This window comes from Mesoplodon mirus (assembly GCF_964341445.2).
Source record: "Mesoplodon mirus genome assembly, chromosome: 10".
Taxonomy (NCBI): domain Eukaryota; kingdom Metazoa; phylum Chordata; class Mammalia; order Artiodactyla; family Ziphiidae; genus Mesoplodon; species Mesoplodon mirus.
Genome location: NC_138986.1, coordinates 32873270 through 32897587, shown reverse-complemented (window position 1 = coordinate 32897587; position 24318 = coordinate 32873270). Strand labels below are relative to the sequence as shown.

At 37.0% G+C, this 24318-nt stretch overlaps 1 protein-coding gene across 2 annotated transcripts in view; it reads right to left on the bottom strand.

Annotated features, from left to right (window-relative positions):
• The window catches only part of ARHGAP18 (Rho GTPase activating protein 18), a 125765-nt gene that overhangs the window by 25437 nt on the left and 76010 nt on the right, over positions 1-24318 (bottom strand). For both annotated transcript variants that reach the window (XM_082634109.1, XM_082634110.1), the window contains exons 5-9: positions 20996-21174; positions 11149-11314; positions 8889-8980; positions 4645-4722; positions 1157-1316 (exon numbers count right to left, since the gene is read on the bottom strand). In XM_082634109.1, the coding sequence (XP_082490235.1) occupies positions 1157-1316; positions 4645-4722; positions 8889-8980; positions 11149-11314; positions 20996-21174 (675 nt within the window). The remainder of the gene's footprint in view (positions 1-1156; positions 1317-4644; positions 4723-8888; positions 8981-11148; positions 11315-20995; positions 21175-24318) is intronic.

Here is a 24318-nt window from a genome sequence, read left to right as displayed (position 1 = left end):
GAACTACTCGAGACATTAATCTGGAGCTTGCCTAAGACCACAAAATGGAAAGACATGAGAAATTTGTTGCCCCCTGACCAATGAGGCAGCCAAATGATTTGTTCCATGTTTCTGCATGACAACTGCAGAAGTTAATTTTTCAGGAAATAATCACAGACTCTGCCATACCTCCTTGTGCTTTTATGATAACTGTTAATCCACAGCTTCTCCAGTAAGTGTTGCTTTTAACACTTGGAAAGAAAAATGTATCACAGAGCTTACGTGATTCATTCTATTAAAAAAGAAGTGTGAAGTTTCCAGGTTTTAACACGAAAATATGTATATTGTATTGCTTAAAGGGCATGTAATTAATCCGTACCCAAAGAGAACATTCTATTATCTTTTTTTTTTTTTCATGCTTTTGAGGTAGGGACTTTTATTTTATTTATTTATTTATTTTTACATCTTTATTGGAGTATAATTGCTTTACAATGGTGTGTTAGTTTCTGCTTTATAACAAAGTGAATCAGCTATACATATACATATATCCCCATATCTCTTCCCTCTTGCGTCTGCCTCCCTACCACCCTCCCTATCCCACCCCTCCAGGCGGTCACAAAGCACCAAGCTGATCTCCCTGTGCTATGCAGCTGCTTCCCACTAGCTAGCTACCTTACGTTTGGTAGTGTATATATGTCCATGCCTCTCTCTCGCTTTGTCACAGCTTACCCTTCCCGCTCCCCATATCCTCAAGTCCATTCTCTAGTAGGTCTGTGTCTTTATTCCTGTCTTACCCCTAGGTTCTTCATGACATTTTTTTTCTTAAATTCCATATATATGTGTTAGCATACGGTATTTGTCTTTCTCTTTCTGACTTATTTCACTCTGTATGACAGACTCTAGGTCCATCCACCTCACTACAAATAACCCAATTTTGTTTCTTTTTATGGCTGAGTAATATTCCATTGTATATATGTGCCACATCTTCTTTATCTATTTACTCAGAGATGTATATTTATAAAAGAAAAGAAAAACATCACGTGGCATTTGAGTACTCGCTGACATCAGTTAGTAAATATGTCTATCCAAATATATCTTTGCAATGCAAAATATCATTAAAGCAATTAATATGGATGGCACTAGCACAAGGACTGCTTCAAAGAGGGATGGCACTTACTCTGGACAGCCTGAAAGGCTTTGAGATATTCTACGCTGAGCAGTGGCTGGGGCAGCTCCCGGATGAAGAGCTTCAGCAGGCTGGCGGCATCATGCTGCTTAACACTTTCCCAATTAAAAGTCCCTTCATAAAACTTTGCTTCCAGTTCTTGGCAAAGATTCTGAAAGGCAGAAGAGAGAGAGAAAAAAAAAACTACCCGTAAGTGCATGTTTTTTTTTTTTCCTGCTGAGACTGATATACTTCCCACTTTATAAGAGATTCTATACTAAAGGCCAACACTTCTCTATTACTCAGAAAAATACTACTCCTCCCACCCCAAGTGTACTTCACCAATGAAAATGATACCTAAGGCCCCAAATTCTGAAACTTTACACATTTTCCTGGACATGCAACAAACCTTAAGCAGTAAAGGCTGAGTTAAAAGATTAGTTAAAATAGCCTTTACATTGGCCCAAAATTCTGAAACTTTACACATTTTCCTGGACATGCAACAAAACTTAAGCAGTAAAGGCTGAGTTAAAAGATTAGTTAAAATAGCCTTTACATATGCGGGCTTTACTTAGATACTATAATTTTTCACCAACTTTAAAAAAATCATTAAGAAAACAAGTCTATGTTTTAAATTATTTAGAAGTATGTTACATAGCAAAATACACAATCAATCTCTGGACCTAAAGCAGAAGGCCACCTCTTATTAGTCACCTCTGGGAAATGGAAAACCAAATTCTATAGCTAATGAGGCATGAAAATACATCAGTATACCTGTCTTAAATGCACAGGCTGTCAGTGACCCAGCCATGCTGCTGCCAGCTGCCAAAAGCAGCTGGAGTCCTTGCAGAATTAGAAATACCTAGTTCATTTACCTCAAGGACTCTACAAAATTTGCCAGACAAATTATTAATAATAAATCAATTTAGTTTCATAATTACTATCTTCTATATGCTTTTTCACTGTGGCAGAAATCCTATTACGTTAGAAATCCTTCCAACTTTCTGTCACTTCCTTCTAATATTTGAAACTGTTCTCCCAAGGAACACTCTTTGTTTTTCCTGTAAGGTACATTTATTAGGCTTTCCCTTCCCAGCACAATTCCATCCACTACCCCAATTACTTTTGTAATTGGTGAAATACAAAAGGTGAACCCAGAAATTGCGGTAGGGGAAAGAAAGGTGGAAGGAGAGAGGGATGCGAGAAGGTGCAGGGGGAGGGAGGGAAGGAAGAAAGGAAAGGAGAGAAGGCCTGAGGAAGAGGGAGAAGGGGAAACGGAGAGATAGAAGGAAGGAGAGGGAAAAGAGGAAAGAGAAGGGAAGGGGAAGGACAGGAGGACAGAGGTGGAGGGGAGAGGGGGAGGGAGGCAGGAGAGTCCAAGAAACGTGGTGGGGAGGGGGGAAGAAAGACAACCGAAAATTTTGCACATTATCTTTAAATTATTTATAACAGACCAGCTGCTGCATCATTCAGTTTGTGACAAGAGGCTGTGTTGAAGAGTTGAGCCAGATGAATCCACTTAATTGACCTTCTAAGAAAGTACATATAGTTGAACTCATCCCTCTGCCAAGCTACCTGGTCAAAATGTAAAATCCACATTATAGCCACTCTTTTTTTTTTTTTTTTTTTTTTTTTTGCAGTACGCGGGCGTCTCACTCTTGTGGTCTCTCCCATTGCAGGGCTCCAGATGCGCAGGCTCAGCGGCCATGGCTCACGGGCCCAGCTGCTCCGCGGCATGTGGGATCTTCCCGGACCGGGGCATGAACCTGCGTCCCCTGCATCGGCAGGCGGACTCTCAACCACTGTGCCACCAGGGAAGCCCTATAACCACTCTTGTATGGCAAAGTAAACGTGCTTATGACTCTTGTGAGTTGGCCGTCGCATTCTGCTAATGTGGGCCATGAACAGTGACCTGAGAGGCGGTATTCTTGCTGAGATGGGTAATATGAAGTCACGTTACTGGTTTCTGAGGGACTCTTGCTCTGTAAGAGAATGTACTTCTCAACAGAACTCGTCTCCCAATCACACACAATGTCCTTGATGGACTGGTGGTGAAACTGCCGCAGGTATCAGCAAATGAAGTGAGACAGTGGCCACGTATCAAACTTACAAGAGCACCAAAACAGTTTCAGGGACCTCTGTGCACCAGACAGCAGACCCAGGGGACACAAGCTGAATGACATTTGTGAGCAGGGTATATATCAGGTTACTCAAATCCTATTAAACTGAGATCACTATGTAGTAAGAGGCAAGTAGGCTGAAACTGTCTGCCTAAATTGAGGAAGCTTATTGAAATCAGCAGGTGATGCAAACTGTGGAACCTATGAACAGTAATCCAGTCCTGGACGCATCACAGCCACAGTCACAGGCGAGGAGAGTGTACAACCACCAAGAGTCATTTCTTCCCAATCCAGCTCTAAAGATGTCATACACAATATATCTTCAGGAAATCAATAGAGAATATCTCTTCCCCCATCCTATTTCTTCTTGGATTTACAAATTCAGGATGACGAAATATTGGATGTGGGCAGCAATGAGTGTTATCTTTTTAGAGCTGGAGCTGAATTTGGAGGATAAGGGTAAAGGAGGTTATTAATGACCGTTAACCAAAAATTTTCCCTGGATAAATTTTCCAGATAGAGCTACAATTCCAAGTATGCGGCCCCTGTACAATGCAAAACCCTGTGGAGGTGTACGAAGTATGCATCATCTGTAGGGTAATTCTACTTGTACCATGCATTTATTGGATACCTTATTCCCTAGCACAGGAGTTGGGGAGCAGAGAAAGGAGGAAGGTACACAGCATCCATGGGCAGTGGGAAGGAAATGTCATCTTGAGAGAAAAGAAAGCAGGGGAGGGAGATAGGGGATTCCAACTGGGAAGGCTGGGAATCCCCTTGCCTCTTTCACAAGCCGGACTCAGGCTACCCTTAGATCCAGTGACCCAAAGAACTGTAGCAGTCAGGAGAGTGATTTAGACAGTCTCATTTTGCCAGCTCACTAAGACTGATAATGTAGGGGAACTAATGTCAAGTCTCCTACTCTGCTCACCTGGTGGAGTGTATCATCCTGCCCTTGAAAAACAACAACAACAACTCAATTGCTGTCACTCGTGCTGACTAAATCTGTCACCAGCCTGCTCTTAACATTTTGACTCACCATGTTCTCTTTTCATCAGAGGACAGAACTACCCTTGTCTTTTGCTTGTTTACTTTCGTTCCTATTTTACGTCTGCACAGCAGAGAGATTAAAATCATTTGTCTCTTTATTTATCACAGTAATATTACAGGTAATAGGATGATTTTGAAAATAAAAAAATCAAAACTTACAAAAATCAGAAGAGCCTGTAGAAAAACTAAATATAAACTGAATGTTAAGAGGGTTTTGGCCTATTTTGTCTTCTAAAATGGGAAGAAGGGGCAGGGAGGACAAGTTGGCTTTTAAAATACAAAAGTATAATTAAACAAACAAGTTTTAGATGAGTAGAACCAAGAAATTACCTTGATTCGAACGGCAGCTCCAGGTATCCTTAAGAGGCCTTCTGTTTCCAAACCTCCCTCTTCAATGCGAGAAATGAGCTGTGTATAAACAGAAGAACGTTCTGAGTTTGGCATTCTTAACAGGTACAATCCCAAATTTAACATCTATTTCACACATAATTAAGGAAAACTGATTACAGTGACATGTAAACTGGATTTCACGAAGTTTTGAATGCTATTGCACTACCACTACCCATTCTTTAAGCCAATGCATCCCAACACTTTAGTCGAAATTTAGAAAAAGTTGGGTCCTTTGGAAGAAAAGTGTATAATTTCACACAACAGCTGTGCTATCCCAAACAGACACTGACCCACATTCATTGTTTCAAAGCAACTAAGGCCATGCATTTCTTCTGCTTTTTCAGAAACACACGTTCTGCAATCAAATAAATCTTATGAAATTCTAGTATTTGCATATTTACATCCCTTTTTTAGTTTGTTCAAGGAAAGAATTATTTATGACATGAAGGAAAAAACTGCTTGCAAGTATTCCTTTTAGGCTTTAAGCTTTTGGTGGTAAACTTAAAAAAAACAGTTCTTGTATAGGGCTTCTAAATCATAGCCAATGCCTGATGAATACATACAGATCTCTCTATCTCCAGAATCCCATTAAAATAACAAAGGTTGTTTGTTTGTTTGTTTTAAAATAAAGCAGAAACATACAAGAAGAGGCAAATGGAGAAACTACAATGACATAACACTGGATGCCAGGAAGATAATAAAAGAAGTGGTCAGTTTCTTGGCAGACTTCCAACTGGAATGTGCATTCCCTATAGGTTTTCCTTCCTATCACCCATTCCCCTCCTTTCACAACTGCCTTCTTCAGAAAGACAAACCTACTCTTCACTCAGCCCCAAACTTACTATAATACTCTCTGCATATTCTAAGGCATAAAATCTTCCAGACTGCCAAAATAATGTAAAATTTTAATTTTTTTTTTTTCAGGGAAACCTTCTTTAATGATTTACCAAGGCTCTTCCAGCACTTAGGCACTGGAAGACAGGGCATTTTTCTTTAATGACCCCACCTCTTCTATCCCTGGATTATGGCCAAAGAATGCACTGATCTTGAGGGAGTCAGGTAAGAATAAAGCAAAGAATAGCCTCAAAATTCTCCCAACGATTTATTATTAACTGAAAAAAGAAGCATCTTTGACCAAAGCAGTACATGATTTTAAAATATTCAATTAGAATGATTTCTAAGACATTTTTCAAGTTACACTGGATAAAAACCCACAGCAAAAATCTTTACATGAATTATTTTAGATTAGATGAGCATTATTTAATAAAGTATTTAAAACCAAATTGATCAAAAAATACCAAGCAACATTTATTCAATGTACATGTAATTTTTGTTTTATTTCATCTTATAAAATGTTTAAAATGTTCTATTAACAAAAAATAAAAGTGTATGCTAGCTAGCAGCTGGACCAAATTAGTTTTTAGCAGTATATGAATTTTGCTTTTATTAAATACACAGGAAAATTTGATGATTTCTAAATAACTGAATGAGAGTAATTTCTGCATTCTTATATTTGAATTCTTTTTATTATTCTCTAATGCTGAATACCAGCATTCTATATATATATATATATATATACACACACACACACACACACACACACAAACACATTGTCTGAAGGAATGCCAGGTGTTTTCTCATATTTCTCACTTTGAAAATAACATATTTTTTGCTACCACATTATATTGCCACTGTTAAAACATAAATAATGCTTTACAGTTTTCCTTTTATTTTCAAGACTTAAAAATGGAGAATAACTATAATGATGTATATATTTTAATCATGCTGCTTTTAGTAATTTATCTTATAAGATACAGTGTAAAATTTAACAGTAATGTTCATAGGCTTTCCCCAAATAGATAATACATTTATATGAATTTATGAACTAATGAATATGAAGTCAGACATTTTCGATACAAAGTATCTTTGATTTGGCTGATTAGTTTGATGGTGAAAATAGGATTTGCTAATTTGGCAGAATTTTGCCATACATAAAAATTAAGAATATTTCTATTTCCCCAACCCTTTCTGAGAATATGGTTTAAACAATGTGGCTCTAAGTAGGGAAAAAAAGAAACAGATACAATTTACAGATATTAGATAAGCTTTGTTAAAGCCCTTTTGAGGTATATTTCTCAATAATGGAGAAAATGTAATCCTCTAAAGAATGGTAATAAGAATTTTTGCAGATCAGTGGTTTCCAATTCTTTCCTTTCTACAAAATTAACGAAATACCTAAATGAGTTGTCAGCTGATAAATCAAAAAATATTTTTCATGATAAATCACTGATTTTTTTTGCTTATAATTCAGAGGGAATGCAAACAGATGAGTGTTATCTAATAGAAAACTCTGTATGTTCCCTTTTATTTTTTATATGAACCAAATACCTTTAAGGCTCTTATCCAATGACTTCAAACTGGTGGGCAGTCTGAGTCTCCAGAATGTTGAAGCGACCAAAAATGTAAAATAACTAACTAACTAAATAAATAAATATGAAAACAATTTCAAGAGAAAATGATAAGGGGCTGGATGGAATCCTGGGCCTGATCAGGAGGCAACATTGACTTCTGTTAAGACCAAAGCTTACTCTTCGCTGTAGTGATAGTGAATCTGATGTGTCAACTTGGCTGGGCTACAGTGCCCGATTGTCAAATACCAGTCAAACACCAGTCTAGATGTTGCTGTGAAGGTATTTTTAGATGTGATTAACATTTAATCAGTAGACTTTGAGTAAAGCAAACTACTTTCCATAACGTGGGTGGGCCTCACCCAGTCAGCTGAAGGCTGTAAGAACACAGACTGAGGTTTCCCAAAGAAGAAGCAATTCTGCGTCAAGACTGTAACACAGAAACCCTACAAGAGTTTCCAGCCTGCAGGTTCTGGACTCGACACTGAAACATTAACCCTTGCCCGTGTTTCCAGCCTGCTGGCCTGCTCTACATAATTCAGACTTGCCAGGTCCCACAACTACAGAACTCAATTCTTTAAGATAAATCTTTCTAGATAGATAGATAGACAGACAGACAGAGATAAAATCTCCTATTGGCTCTGTTTCTCTGGAGAACCCAAATACACTTGGAAAAGATCCCGCTGAGATCCCTGCTTTGTCCATGTGTATAAGTAACTCGCACCTTTTACTGCCATTAAAAGAATTTGAATATATGGCCTACGTTTGTTAGCATCTCTCTGTTTTCACAGACACCGCTGACAACTATCCACACAGACACAGGTTCTGCAGGCAATGACTGGCAGAAGCCGGTGAGTAGAACAAGCTGTGTAGAACGAAGTCCATCAGGAGAAACACTGAGACACAGGTTTGGATGTAATGGTGAATATGAGGAATGAAGAAGTCAGAGCTTAGTAGGTAAGGCAGTAAATGACTGTCTTGGAATAATGAAAGAATTAGTGCCAGGTAGATTGAGCTTGAGTACTTCATGAGTTTGTTGAGCCAAACAACTGTGAAAGTTCCCACTGCCATTCTTGCTACCCCAGAACTTTCAGGAACTGTGAGATGTCTGGGCTGTTGCAAAACTCCACATCTTGGGTAGCCCATAACTGATCTGACCTACCTTCCTTATGGGCATTCTCTGTCTTTTATCAAATGTAATCTGTGTTTCTAAACAGTGATGGCTCAGAGGTTAGACTGAAGTTTTTACATTGTCATAGATAACTGTCTTATGAATAACTGAGTGCTGACTACACAAGTGAATTCATAGTTTAGCAATCATTTTCTAATTCTACTTTATGGTTTCTTTGTCTACTTTTGAAGTAGGCACTAGTAAATTAAATTGGACATCCTCATTGTAAACAGGAAAGCTTAGAAAATACATACAGGTGTGAAATATTCATGAGGATTCAATTCCCTAGAAATTTACCAGCAGTTCCCACTCCTATGTATTATAGAACTGAAATCTCAATTATACAAAGCCAGTTAATATAAGACAGAAAAATGATGCCAGGTAATCACAGGTACAAGTAATAACACTGAAACCATCACCATGAAATAAAAATTATAAGCCCTTGAAACAAATTTGTTTCCTGAATAGAAAAATCAAAGTATAAAATAAAAGAGCATATCAACTGGAAAACTATATTATAATAGTATGAATGCAAAAAGAACAAAAACAAAACACTGTTAGCTCGAGTATGTTCTCTCTATGCTGACCCATTCAGGCCTACTTACTTTTTGAAATATCAAGGGTATTCGAGTTCCTGGTACTTTCTTCTGATCTTGTTCTAACAGTACTGTCAATGGAACACCAAAAAGGCCAGAATCTGAAACAGAAAAATAAAATTTCTTCACTTTCATCAACCTATAAAATATTAATGCAAAAATGTTAAGGCTTCAGATTCCTGATATTGTCACTCGATCCAACAACTATTTATTGAGCACCTAAGTGAATGACTGAGTGACACTGTCTACCAATTAGGTGAACACAACCTAATTGGAAAATTCTGGCCCTGCCTTATAAAGCAATCTAGCAAGTAAAGACAACTAAACAAATGATTACAAATCATCACCAAAATAATTAGAAAAGTATAAACTGTTACATATGAGAAATAGAGTGCTGTGGGAGTATGCAAAATATGCAAATAATTTACTAAATGTAATCAAATTAAAAGTTCTGGCTTAAAACAAATATCACTCATCTTTTCCATACTTAACTGACATTCAACATTCTATTGAATACAATACAGCAAAATATAAATATTTGCTTTTTGAGAAATCAGCCAACATCATGAGCTTGTTCTACAAATGTTTTCCTTTAGAAAATATAGTATATACTTGGTCTTTGTGAATTTAAATTTGTAGTTTTATATATTTGGTAATAACTCCAGAAGAAATGACAGGTAATAATGTATAATTTTTCTAAATTAAAATTATATACCTTCAGTCTGATGTGAGCATAGCTTCTCCCCAGAACCTCCTACCCCACTCCCATCACTGAGTGAACAGTTAGCTCAGAAGTGTAACACACATTATCAGGGGAGATGTAAATCATTTGTGAACATGGAACGGGGGATTATCCTGTGATGTGAAAACAGACACTGGAAACTGTGACACTCAATAGAGATGACAATAAGCAGAATGCTAGTAACCCAGTAAATAACTTTTAGTTTAGGAACTAAGAAAAATGTGATCTTTAAGAATGTCAAAAGTCTAGTTTATAAGATAAATATCTTAGATAAAATACAAAAATATAAAAACGATGGAAAGAAAATCTATTATATTAATAGTGATACTTCTAACGAGAATGGCTTAATATTTCTCTCTCTGCTAGGAGGCAATTCTAAAACATAAAATTAAAAGACCTCTTTAAGCCACTTTTAAAGTCTTGAACACTGAGTCACAACTATTTAAATTATATTTCTATTTTGTATCTGGAGAAGACTTTGTGATGAGCTTCTGAAAAAGCATCTTAAGTCTTCATTATCTATAACGGACTTGTGGAAAACCAGGAGAACTGTTTGACTCAGAAATTCACCATCACAAGCCTTAAGCTAAAATACTCACTCAAAGGAACAGAACACAGAATGAGGTCTTCTGGGGCCCAGCATGGGAGAGGGGACCTGAAGGGAAGGTACACTTCAATCCTACAGAGAAATTGCCTCTAAAACTTAAATCAGGTGAATACTTGTCTTTGCTATTGTTACCATAGCAACTCAATAATCCCCATTCTTGGTTTCTCTTTAAGAGATACCTTTAAAGTTAAATGAGATGTCAGAGATTCCTAAACAGAAAAGCTTTGTCAATAGAAAATTATCTGGATTTCCAGACATATAACATCTTGGAAAAATCAGAAACTGAGGAGGTGTCTGTTCTCTATCATATTATAAAAAATAAAGTCTATTTATATAATGGGTAAAGCAAGTTGCTTACAAAGGAAAAAAACTACACATACCTGTGAGAAGCACAATTTAGTGATATTGTGTGCCACAGTCGCATTATTTTCTTAATAGAGGGAAGAATATTTTTTGCAGAATAGTTAAAAGTAGAATGTAAATGAACAAAGAGACAGACTACTAACTGCCTATGTATTTGCCATCAAATAAATAAGCAAAAGTAATTGATCAGGATTAACCATCTTAAAGTCATTTTTCAAGATCCAGTTTTAGAAATAAGTAAGTATATGTACCAGATGTTTTTAAATACAGTTTTCAGAGGAGAGAGCATCTGAGTTAAGAATCCTTGATTCAGAATTTCCTTCTATGATAATTAAATATCTGATTATGTCTTTATTTTCTATAATCAAGGAGACAGTGCATTTTTATCAAGTTACAAAAATTCTGAAGGGAATGTTTTAGACTCTGAACTTTAGATGTATTCATGTGTTGGTTTATTTTGTAGGCATTTCCCACTCCCCAGAAGAATACTTCTAAAAAGCCAAGCTCATTCTTACTACTTCAGGAGTAAATCCAACTGTTTTTCATTTCAAAATTACCTTTTGTTTTGATTTTCACAGCTTTTAGTTGTTTCAGTTCAACACCCAATACATCATAGAGGGCGGTCAGCTCAATTAAGGCTAAATGGCAAACTTTCTTCATGTCCTGGGGCGCCAGGTCACCAATCTTGGTGGTGCCTGTTTTGTCTTTTGGCAATCTGAAACTCTAAAATAAATGCCATTAATATAGGAAGGATTTACAGTATCTAACCCGTTTTTTAATGAAACACAACAAAATTGTAACTACAGAAAGAAGTTATTCTCAGAGTGGTGACAATGAAATTGGCAGAATTTCTCCAGTCAGAATGAAGAACAATCCTGTTGTAATGATGATCCCAAACCTGCAGGCAGTCAATAGGTGAAGTCTGACAGACAACGGACCAGACCATGTACTAGGAGTGTGAATACCAGTGGCCAAGAGAACAAGAGACAATAAAAACCAAAGGAGAAAAAAAAAAAACTCAAGTTAACTGACCTTCAAGAGCTGAGAAAGATTAGAAGTCAAGGCAAACCATGAGGAGGAAGAGGGAGAGGAGGTGGGAGATGAGAAAGAGTAGGAGCAACCACTAGTGTGTGCCAGGTACCCTTTATATACATTATTATTTATTGTTATATACGCAATATATGGCATTATATATACAATATTATATATGCAGATATATATATAGTAATACTGTCATAAAAATCCAAATAAGGCAGGTACTGAAGAAGGGCTGTATAGCACTGGGGAGAGGGGGAGAGCAGAGGGGAGACTAAAAGCAGGACTTCAGAGCCCACCAATGATCATTCTCTAATAATTTGATAAAAATCTTATTATGAAGGTTATATCTCTTGGGTTTGCCCTTGATTTCCTAATTTAATGGCCAAGGATATTCAACTGATTCCCTTTTATTCCCTTTACTTTGCTCATTTTTGTGCCATATCATTAACACTTCATAGTCTAAAAACTATTGCAAAAGACGTGTCCTAAAGTAGCAGTTCTCAAGGTGTGCTCCAGGGAGCCAGAGAGGTGCCCAACACTTTTTTCAAGAAGTCTAGGAGGTCAACATTATTTTAATAATTAATACTAAGACATTATTTGCCTTTTTCACTCTCATTCCCTTATGATGCACAGTGGAGTTTTCCAGAGTTTTTATAAGACATGTTATTGCCAACAGACTGAACACAGAAGTAGATATGAGAATCCAACTAACATCAACTCAAGCCAGACATCAGAGAGTTGCTAAAATGAAAAACCATGGCACACTTCTTAATAATTTGTTTTAGAAAATATGCCTATTTTGCATAAAAATGTTATTTATGTTCACCATAATACTAATATATTTTAAATGGGTTAATAGTTTAAACTTTTTTCAATTTTAATTTCTAATATGGTAAATATCCATGGGCATAACTGACATAAAGAAAAGCTCTCCCCCCTCACATACACAGTATTTTTAATTATTTATCAAGAGAAACTTTTCCTTAGCCTACTTATTCATGTTTCATAGCTCAGGAACACAGGTCAGTGACCAACTTCCATGGAACTCAATCCAAAGAAATTCTTTACATTCCAAAATCACTTTGTACCAGCCTTCTTCGTCTCCTCAAAATCTTCCATGGGATCATAGCTTCCGTAGAAATCTGTGTATGCCTTCTTTCTTGGGTCAGCCAGAGCTGCAGTCCCCAGGGAGACAGCGAATGCTCCAACAGTATGAAATCACAGATTCTTGGCCAGAAGGCCATGCGTCTGAGGTTTCATCAGAGCACTGGAAGCTGTGGTAGTTATTCTCAACACCAACATCCTTCCTGACTTATAAGACAAAAGCTTTTTGAGGTCCTCAATAATTTTTAAGAGCCTAAAGGGGTTATAGGGCCAAAATGTTTGAGAGTCACTGTCCTAGAGCATTTCCTAAAACCTACAACTTTTGGCAGTTGAGCAGCTAATTCCTTTCAAGAAAACTCAGCTCCAAGAGAGAACCTTCTAAAGTTCTCCACAGAACTTCCTACAGAACCTTCTTTGGAATCTGCTATAGTCTCAAGAGAGTCCACTATAGGAGAAAAGAAATCTTTAACTTTTTGTAATACATTTTTCCCTATGAGAATATTAAAAGAACAGCAGTAGATATCATTAACATGCAGCCAAAGTGAATTTCCAGCAAAATTTCCAGCATTAATGGTACAGTGCATAGGGGTTGAGAACGAGAACGTGCAGCCAGATATCACAGTTTTGACTTTTAACTATTACTGCAAGGTAAGACAAAAACAATACTCATCTTTGATAAATGGTTTGTCATTCTATTCCGCAAAAGTTCCAACAGGATAAAAATTATTACAGCATATTCTAGGTTGGGAAACTGAGGTTCTTTAAGAGACTAGAAATGTCCACATAGCCAGTGATATAAGAAGGCAAATTCAGACCTTCTAAATCCTAAAATCAGTGGCCATTCTGCTCTGCTCCATTTTCCCTGCCCTCCACAGCAGGCAGGGAGGAATCTAGGTTGATCAGTGTTGATGTAGGACTGTGAACCCCGCAAGGACAGGAACCATGTCTTAATCACCTCTGTATCCCTGTTATACCACAGCCCTGACACACTGCGGGTGTTCTGTCCCAGTGTATTCAATGAATGAAGACACACACCAGACAGGGAGAAAAGCACAGAATCAAGCTCAGTGAGGTACAGGGTTAGTGGCTTGATGGTCCCCCAATTTTTTGTGATTTGTACTGAGCTTCACTTTTAAAATCACACAAAACTCTTCCCATTTTTTTCTCGCCTGGCCCCAGAGTTCTGCTAATTGCTTTGTTTTCTGAAGGGCTGAACCAATCCCATTTACCAACCATTTACTAATTTTAAAAAAGCCCTAAATGTTTCATTAAAATCAGTTGCTTTTGTTATAATAAACCAAATACATGTAATATAATTATTTAAAGCATTACCCAAAGTAAATGTGTAAAGAAACCTGAAATATTATTAGTTCAAACATTGGATTTACCTAGCAATATGTCATGAGCTTTATTTATTTATTTATTTAACATTGTGCTTAATGAAAGGAGTTAGTTCTTTATCCCAATGTTTAATTCATAGCAGCAGCTTTAAATATTTATGAAGTTTCACGTCGTTTTTGTTTAGTTAATAGACTGGATGGTTCAGTTCGTTGGCTAAGAGAAGGCAATGCGATTTCAGCAAAAGAAAAGCTCTTCACCTTTTGAAAAATGGGCTTTAAAAAAGGAATGAAATAAAAATTTTCAAAAAATATAAGGTCCTTGGCTCCCATGCATTACCATAAATTAATCAGGCATCTCACCCAGGCTGCACCCCTCTTCTGTAGGCCTTGAGGTATGAGGGGCCCGTTAGACACTTTATCCGTAACGACAGACTTGACTTTTTCACTCATCAAGTCACTCTAGCTTCAATTCAGAAAGCAAGAGAATCTACTCTTACTTGGTCAGTTTCCACAGATGACTTCTTATCATCTGCTAGGAAATTCATTTCTTATCTAAGATTCTTCCATGTGTAAAAATGTGATTTTATTACAGTGTTTCAGTCATTGTCATCCTAGGGAATGAACACTTTTCTAGATAAATGAAGTTTTAGAAAACTTCAAATTCACAGTTTTAAAAATTTCTTTATTTTTTTAAATGGAGAGCAATAATCATAATTTAAACTTTTCATGACAATTCGGGATCATGATCCTACACACCTATTTTTGCATTGTGTACAAATGTGTGTCTGCCTTAGGTTTTCAGTCTCCTCACCCTATCCCGAACTAACATTTCTTTTACTGTCCTTCTGCTTCCTCCAGAGATGTTCCATTTTCTAACAAACTCCCAACTTGAGCCTCCACGCAAGTTTTTAGCCTTCAGTATGCACTGATCTTTGTTACCAGACAACCAAAGTTGCCATAAAACATGAATTTACTTGAATTAAACATAATTCAGTAAGAATCCAAAAGACACTAAATAAAGACTTAAGAAAATATAGGCATGCATCTAGAATATAGGCTTCACCACAGTTATCATTTCAAAGCTATGATCTTAAAAATTGCTAAATAAAGCCTTACTGTTTTTAGTCTCCCAAGATAGGATAAAGGAGTGCTAATAAATTTCAATTGTATATGAAGGACTCAACAAACCAGAATCTTATTGTATAACATCCCAAGCTATCCTGAAGAAGTTGTCAGTAGCACCAATACAAGGACACTTAAACTCACACCTAAATTAAATGCACATATACCTTGCGGGCACATGTCATCATGATCTTCCAGAAAAAACTCCAGCTTCAAAAGCTTAGTCACTGAAGCCAAGCCTTAGCATGCCATGTCATCTCTCTAACCTGTTTTTTTTTGTATGAAAAAGAATCATAATATCTACCTCATAGAGATCATTTTATAAATGAACGAAATAATTACAGAGCATACTTTCTAAGATATTGTGGGTACACAGAAAACAATAAGTAACAGCTCAATTTTCATCTTAACACACATTAAAGGTTATAAAACCTGACCTCCAAATTTAAGAGGAGAAATGTGAATCTGCTGTGAGAGATCATAAAGAATTAACAAAGATTGCTCAATGCCATAAGAGAAAGGAAGTGAATGTAATATGAGGTCAACAGAGAACAATGTATTACATAAAGCCTACTGCTTACTTACAGAAGCAGGAGAGCATGGAGTAGAAATGGAATTTGAGGTTTTATCTGCTTAGACTCTCACCTCAGAGTGACAAATATAAATATTTACTTCACCAATCATGCTGACGACCTGTAGAAAGCTTACAGTACGTGCATGTCTTCTAGAAGATATACAAATAAATAAATGGTTGTATAGATGAACTGAAGCATATATGCATAAATAAATACATGGAGGGGCTTCCCTGGTGGTACAGTGGCTAACAATCCACCTGCCAATGCAGGAGACATGGGTTCGAGCCCTGGTCTGGGAAGATCCCACATACCACAGAGCAACTAAGCCCGTGCACCACAACTACTGAGCTGGCACGCCACAACTACTAAAGCCTGCACGCCTAGAGCCTGTGCTCCGCAACAAGTGAGGCTACCACAATGAGAAGCCTGCACACCACAACGAAGAGTAGCCCCTGCTTGCCACAACTACAGAAAGCCCGTGCACAGCAACGAAGACCCAACACAGCCAATCATTCTTTACAGTTTAAAGGATGATTTTATAAATTTTATCTAATGTAAGTTCACAAACAGGAAAGTGCTAACAGTAAAGCTAGATACTGAGCTAGACCCCAAAGGATGGGATAAGGCTTCCTTGGTAAACACGGAACAACAGAAGGATAGAAATGGGAAGGTCATTTTAGGCTTGGGGCACAACGTGAATAAAATCTAGAAAGTAGGTGAGCAAAATTTAGTTTGTTAGAGAATAAAATGAGAGAAGAAGTTTTGTCTTTAAGTTTCTGATCTAAATTCCTAGTTTATTCCACTGTTTGAATCAACAACTTAGAAGTCAAAAAAGTCTTCATATTGTTTAATTAGACTCTACCATCCTTCATTTAAACCCCCTTCCATCTGTTGAGATATAGAAGACCATCACTTTTAAAAGATACTTTTGCTAAGGATGGGCTGGAGCCTGGATCATCTCTTTAGGCCACATGATGCATGCATACTCCTTTACTTTACCCACTAGGCATAAAAATAGATTCTTAAAAATATATGATAAAGCCTGGAAACAACCTAGATGTCCACCATCAGGTGGCTGGTTAAATAAATTGTGATACATCCTCACAGCAGGGTACAATGTATAAATAAAAAAGAATAAGAAATATTTCTCTCTACTACTATGGAGTGATCTCCAAGACATACTGCTAAGTCAAATATAAACAAGTAAATAATCAAGTGTGTATAGCGGGCTACCATTTATCTAAGAATGGAAGGATAAACCATAAAATTAAAAGAAATTTACCTGTAAGCTAAATTTACCTGTAAAGGGAAGGGAGGAAAGAGGGTGATGGCTCAAGTATAGAAGTGAGACTTCTTATATACCTTGTTTTTCATTCTGACTTTTGGACCACTTAAATAATTTACATGTTTACAAAATAAAATTAAGTTTCAAAACAGCAATCCCTAAACATTGAATATGAAATGAAACTAATTAACCCAACCAGGTATGCAGTTGGTGGCATAACCATATGGAGAATCACTATCCTAAACACCTAAAGCAGAGTAATTTGATTATTACCGTCCTTTTGGGATGTATCCCAAGGATACAACCAACTGAGGAAAAGAAAAACAAGCTTAAGCTGTTTTTTAGTAATCACATTGTTGATATGCTGTGCATTAACAGAGGATAAAACACATAAAGAATTATGTGATGTTCTAATTATATTATCTGCTGTATCCTGAAAACTACTATTCTCAGCATGGAAGAAAGAAGACACAGATGTACTTCTGTCCTCTGAAAAGGCTTTAAGCAATGACCAACTCAGAGAAATGAACATTCCTAGTGTCTTGAACATAGTCACAAAAGTATATTTCTACTAAATGGAATCAGAGTTTCTTGCAGAAACAGACAATTCTAGGTCTAAAGCAGAAAATATACCAGAAACATATGAGAAACTTTCTCTAGGGTCATGTCATATATGTCTACATCTATGAGTTAAGATACTATTTTTATAAGAAAATTAAAATGAAACAACACTAATTGGTCACTGATGAAAGATGCTAGGGAACAACAACAACAAAAATTTGAAAACTGGTAAATGAAAGTAAGAATTAATGCATTTGAGAACATTTTTCTTAATAGAAGTATTCAAATTAATAAAGGAAAAAAAAAAGAAATTAGAACATCATTTTGTAACCATCAATAAACAAATGGATCCAAGCATTGATCAGCAGCAGCTGCTAATTTCACAAAAGACAACCAGATATTTTTAACCTCTTGATACATGATCACATATGAAGTAGTCTTGACCAAAAAATGAGCCTGAGTCTGATCAATCTAGAGTCAACCAATTTACAAGCAGCAGAAGAACATGGGGACAGAACAAGAAACTTAATAACCAGGTTTCTTCAACAAACAAATTTTGAGGGAGGGAGAAAGGGAGGAATGGAAGAAAGGATAAGGAAAAAGAGGGAGAGTAATGAAATAAGGGAGAGGGGGAAGGGAAGGAGGCAGAGAGAGACACACAGAGACAGAAGGAGGGAGGGAGGAAGGGATTACAAGTCTTGAAAGGCATTATCAACCAACTGCAATGTATGAACCTTATCTGGATCCTGATTCAAACAAACTGTAAAAAAAAAAAACAAAAAAAACAAACAAAAAAAAACATGAAATTTGTGATTCAATTTGAAATTTGAACACTGATTAGATATTTGAAATTAAGAATTATTAGAAATTTTTAAGGTACAATAATAGTAATATGGATATGTATTTTGGGTTTTTTTTGTTTTCATTTATTTAATTTATTTATTTTTGGCTGCGTTGGGTCTTTGTTTCTGCGCACGGGCTCTCTCTAGTTGCGGCGAGCGGGGGCTACTCTTCATTGCGGTGCATAGGCTTCTCATTGCGGTGGCTTCTCTTTTTGAGGAGCACGGGCTCTAGGCATGCTGGCTTCAGTAGTTGTGGCACACGGGCTCAGTAGCTGTGGCTCGCAGGCTCTAGAGCACAGGCTCAGTAGTTGTGGCACACAGGCTTAGCTGTTCCGCGGCATGTGGGATCTTCCCGGACCAGGGCTTGAACCCATGTCCCTTGCATTTGCAGGCGGATTCTTAACCACTGTGCCACCAGGGAAGCCCTGGATATGTGTTTTTTTTAAAAACCCTCTTTATCTTTTTGAAACACACACTGAAATATTTATAGATGGCAAAATATAATTCAGAGATGTGTTTCAAAGTAACACAGGGGCTTCCCTGGTGGCGCAGTGGTTGAGAGTCCGTCTGCCGATGCAGGGGACACGGGTTCATGCCCCATTCCGGGAGGATCCCACATGCCACGGAGCGGCTGGTCCCGTGAGCCATGGCCGCTGAGCCTGCGTGTCCGGAGCCTGTGCTCTGCAACGGGAGAGGCCAACAGCAGTGAGAGGCCCACGTACAGCCAAAAAAAGAAAAAAAACCCACAGAGTAGGGAACTGGTTGGGGGTATGTACAGGACAGGACTAGTCATGGGAAAATGAATGTTGAGGCTAGGTGGTGAGTATTGGGGAGTTCATTATACTATGCTTTTTAACTTTTGTGTGGTGAAATCCTACAAAATAAATGTATTTTTTTCTTACTAGTCATCCATTTAATACACATCAGTGTACACATGTCAATCCCAATCTCCCAATTCATCACACCACCACCTCCACCCCCCGCCGCTTTCCCCCTGTGGTGTCCATACGTTTGTTCTCTACATCTGTGTCTCAATTTCTGCCCTGCAAACCGGTTCATCTATACCAGTAAATGTGTTTTTTAAAAATATAAGACATTCAGTAGCAATGAGAACACTCAGTACAGAGGTTGGTTTTGAAACACAACCTGCTACTGAAAAAACAAGGACTCCTTGAAGAAACAGATTCCTTCTAATCTGAGGGGAGAAAAGTACAAGGTGAGCCTGGAACATCCTGTACTAGAAAGCAAAGGAGTAAAAGAATGAGGACATGTTAAAATGGCATAGGAACCAGCTTGAAGGGCTCCCTTTTGTCAAATCTGAGTAAATTTAAACATCAAAGGAAAACAATAATGAGTTATAAAACATTGAAGCAAAAAAGGAAGTTTTTGAATAGTGTTATTCAAAAACAAAAAGAGGAAAGGGAGGAAAAGCACTATTATGGAAGATTGCCAGCCAATCAATATAGAAGAAATAATAGAATGAGAAAATCACCATTTCTCAAACACTAGTCTAATTATTGTTTCAGGCAAGGATTACAAATGCATGGTGAAGCCACTGGGTGGTAGGTTATTACTGACAGATAGGATATTCCCTCGGTCTCAAGGATCGCAAATTAGTATTAATTGTACATAGGAAAAGGTAGCTTTATGATGGGGAGATCCAGTGAACGTCTCCTTAACCAAGTGGTCAAAATTCCATCTCCAGTAAAGGGATCATCTGATGTCATGCCCCTCTTCTGATGATGCAATGAGAGGCATAAACATCACCTAGGCAGTAATGTGACCAAAAATGTTAATGTGGGCTTTCCTGGTGGCGCAGTGGTTGAGAGTCCGCCTGCCAATGCAGGGGACACGGGTTCGTGCCCCGGTCCGGGAAGATCCCACATGCTGTGGAGCGGCTGGGCCCGTGAGCCATGGCTGCTGAGCCTGCGCGTCCGGAGCCTGTGCTCCGCAACAGGAGAGGCCACAACAGTGAGAGACCCGAGTACCACAAAAAAAAAAAAAAAAAAAAAAAAAGTTTAATGTGAATTCAGTCACCAAGGACAGACAAAATCAGAAATTTGATTCGGACTCCTCAAAATATTAAAGAAAAATCAAGGGATCTGATCTAGATTTAAGAAACCAAAAAAATATGACATTAAACATTAAACACAACACATGACCCTCGTTTGAATCCCAGGTGGGAGTAAGGACAATACTGTGACAATTGGGAACATTTTAATATGATCATATATTAAAATATAATTATTGTTTTAATGTTCAATTTCTTAAGCATTATAACTGTGTTTTGTTTTGTATGCCCTTGTTAGGCTAAAAAAAAAAAGTGAGTATATGTCTACAGTATAACCTATACATAGGTAGATAGATATATGTAGAAAGAAAGTAAAGGTTGTACAATGTTAAATGGATCTACAGGAAGGCTGTAGGAGTGTATGCTATACTATTCTTTCAACTTTTCTAAAGACTTAAAATTTTCCAAATAAAAAGCTGATGAAAAATATACTCTGATAATGACATCTGAAGAGTGTATTACGTACAGGTAACAGGGCATCGTCCCCTTTGCTCCTCTGGATTTTCTCTCTGGAGCTCTCTTTCTGATTGACAGCTTGCTCTGCAAATGATACCTCCAGGTTGATGTCTGTTTCAGAGGCAGGTGCCTCTTCAGGCACCAGTGGAGTCAGCTCCTTTTCGCCAACAACTAGGCTAGATGCCTGATCTGGGAAAAAGACAAAAGATTCAATTCATGTGCTTTGGCTACTTCTTTTTTTAACTTCTAATACATTAACCATATAAACCTTTGGGAAAAATACTATTTACTATAAGCAATAATTAACGGTTATTTTAATAGTAAAAAGTATACTCAAGGAATTCTACCAATGGTGCATAGGGGCATAGAGGAGGGAAGGTGGTGACTAGAAAGCCAGAGTTGAATTGTGGAATCTTTCTCTGAGGTCACAATTCTTAGACTGAGTCCAGTTCCAAAACATTGATGGGTGATCTCAAGCTCTGAATGAAAAACCTCACAAAAATTTAGTAGACTTAATCATTGCTTTATTTTATACTGGGAGAGTAAAAGCAAAAAAAGGAGAGAAGGAGGTTAGCTTTACTCTCTCTTAAAACTATGATATACCATTTAATTTCCTCACAGTGGAACAGATTCCTGAGAAAGATTTCTTCCATGCCTGCATGTCCTTTCTGGAATGTTACCTACCTATCATAGTAAAAATTCCAAAACAAAAGTTAGCACAAACAACGTGCACTGTGGGAGTCAGGTCTGGAGGTACCTGGTACCAGAACCAACAGGTTTTGCACCAGATTATTACAAAGATTATAACAGCTCTCTTACACTATAAATCTAATGAAATAAGTTCCATGTATTTACATCAACAGTTTATAATAAATTTAACATTTTTTTCTTGGTTTGTTGGTTGTTAATCCTCCAGGAAAAAACTTAACACCTGAAAACTTATTTGCTGAAAACATCAGCTTTAAGCTTGGAAGAAAATACTTCTAAATTTGGCTATTTGATAAGTTTTTGGTTTTTAACACAACTCACACTAGAAAAAAACCTGAAATCAATGACAGGATTACTGTTATTTTCTCATTGCAGACCATTAAATCATGGTGGGCAGCTCTGGATTACATCAGTAAGCTTACATAGTACATTCAAATGCTTATATACTAACACACCAAGGTGATGGAGGGTAAAGTTAATTTTAAAATTTAATAAATATGTCATATATACGTATATTATTAAAAGTCTGATGCCTTCAGAAAATGTATTTGTATTATCTTCTATGTATTTTCTATACTTATAGTCATTTAAATCAAAAACACACAGAAAAATTGTTTTACTCAAAAGAAAATACGGATAAATCTAAATCTAGCCTTTTTCACTCTCATTCAATAAGAAGTGAGGGCTTCTTGGTTGTAGGACTTGGGTAGTGCTCAGCGGGGCCCCAAGCTGGGTTTAATGCTCTACTGTTGCTGTCTCGCAATTTGAACAAGAAGCCCTACATTTTCAGTTTTCACTGGGCCTTGCAAATTACATAGCTGGCCCTGGTCACATCTCACAGTTAAGAAAGTAAGTAAAATGGACCCACGTGAATTCAAAAAATAAGAGAAAATTTAAAGCTTTTGACTGTATTTATCTGTTGCCATCTATGCCACATTATGCTTTTCCAACAGCTTGTGACAATTTTTTTTTAATTAGGATAACTAGACCTCTCTCCGATTAATTTTTAAAGTATTAACTTAAATGTCAAAGCACAATTTGAGTTTTATATTCCCACTGGTTTACGCTGCTTTATGTTTTACTGTGAATATGTATGTTGGTTTCCTAGGAAACCATTCTAAGAGGAAAAAACTGATTAGCCATTTTCTTAAATTAGAAGCTACCTTTCTAAAAGCTGAGTGTTTATGGACAAGAATGTTAAAACGACTCCCTTTTCTCCTTAACAGCCCCATGTCAGAGCTACAATAAACAACACCTCCCCACACACACAAACAAATGTTCTGTGCTGAATTCAAAACTGAGAAGAATTATAATTAAGTTAGAATACATTTTAAACATATGAATCTCCTCCAAAAATTGGCAAAAATAAAAAACACAATATAGCAAAGGCTTAAGGATCAAATGGTAACTCCAGTTAAGGCAGATAGCAGGAAAAACAGTTTCGGGGTGATAAAGGAGCACTGCTAAAAGAAATAGATAGTTAACTGACTAATAAAAGTATCTATGAATCAATTATCTACTCTCAAAGAGAAACATTAACAGAGAATGCTGAGATAAACCTTTTGGCTCTTAAAGCCCAAAAGTGTAAATAATATAATTTATTTAATCTATTCTCCTTTGGTTTTTAAGTGGATAATAGCACTGAGTTACAAATATTTTACAAAACTCAAAGTTTTTCAATTGTCCAAAATAATCCATATCTTTATTTTTAAAAATAATTTCCCCTCCTCCTTAGAACTCGGAAAAGAAAATATACATAACACGAAAGTTTTAAAAATTATTTGGGCATTATTAGTAATTTCTAAATGTATGTATTAAACACTGGCCTTTCATATACACAGAGTTGTATAATTTGATGAAAAGTTAAGATTGATACTTAGCAGTAGATTAATTAATTTGAAATGCAACAATGCTTGCAACATTAAAATTTTATTTTTCATTTAGAGTAAGTAACTTTGATTGAACATGCATAAAAGCCTAAGTGTAGGGAAAACATTTAATATAGACTACGTAGCTCACACTTACAGATTTCAAATGGAAAGAGCGCCACTTCTGAACTCCAGACAATATTTTCCATGCATTTCATTCAGAACCTTTCAATGTTTGCATAACACTGGTTAATTCACTGGCTAGCAAAAGAGCATGGCATTGCCCAGAACAGGTGCAGTAGTAAATACTCAGTGACTTGGATGGCGTTATACACATTCTCTTATTATTCTGTCTGGAGGCTCTATGCCCACTTCATAGCATTCCAGCAAAAGCAGATGTAAATCAGGCAGCAAGTTTGTCACATTCCACTCCGCTGCCGCAAGCTAGGCTGGAAGGGACTGCTATAATGAACTTGTCTTCCAGAACTTCTGTTTATATAGCCTACATCACCATCTCTGGCAAAGGAGGAAAACACCAAGAAAGGACAATGTTTCCCTCAGTATTCATTTAGCAATTGCCAGTCGCTCTTCCCCAAAGCCCAAAGCATATTGATATTGGCACAAAAGGTTCATCTGTCTCTCTTAACGACCCAGCTCTCTAGCCCGCCTGCACTGGCTATTCCAGCCTGCTTGCCACTTCAGTGTCTACTGGCACACAGACTTAGGGAAACACCCAGTAATTTCATTCTGATATAAA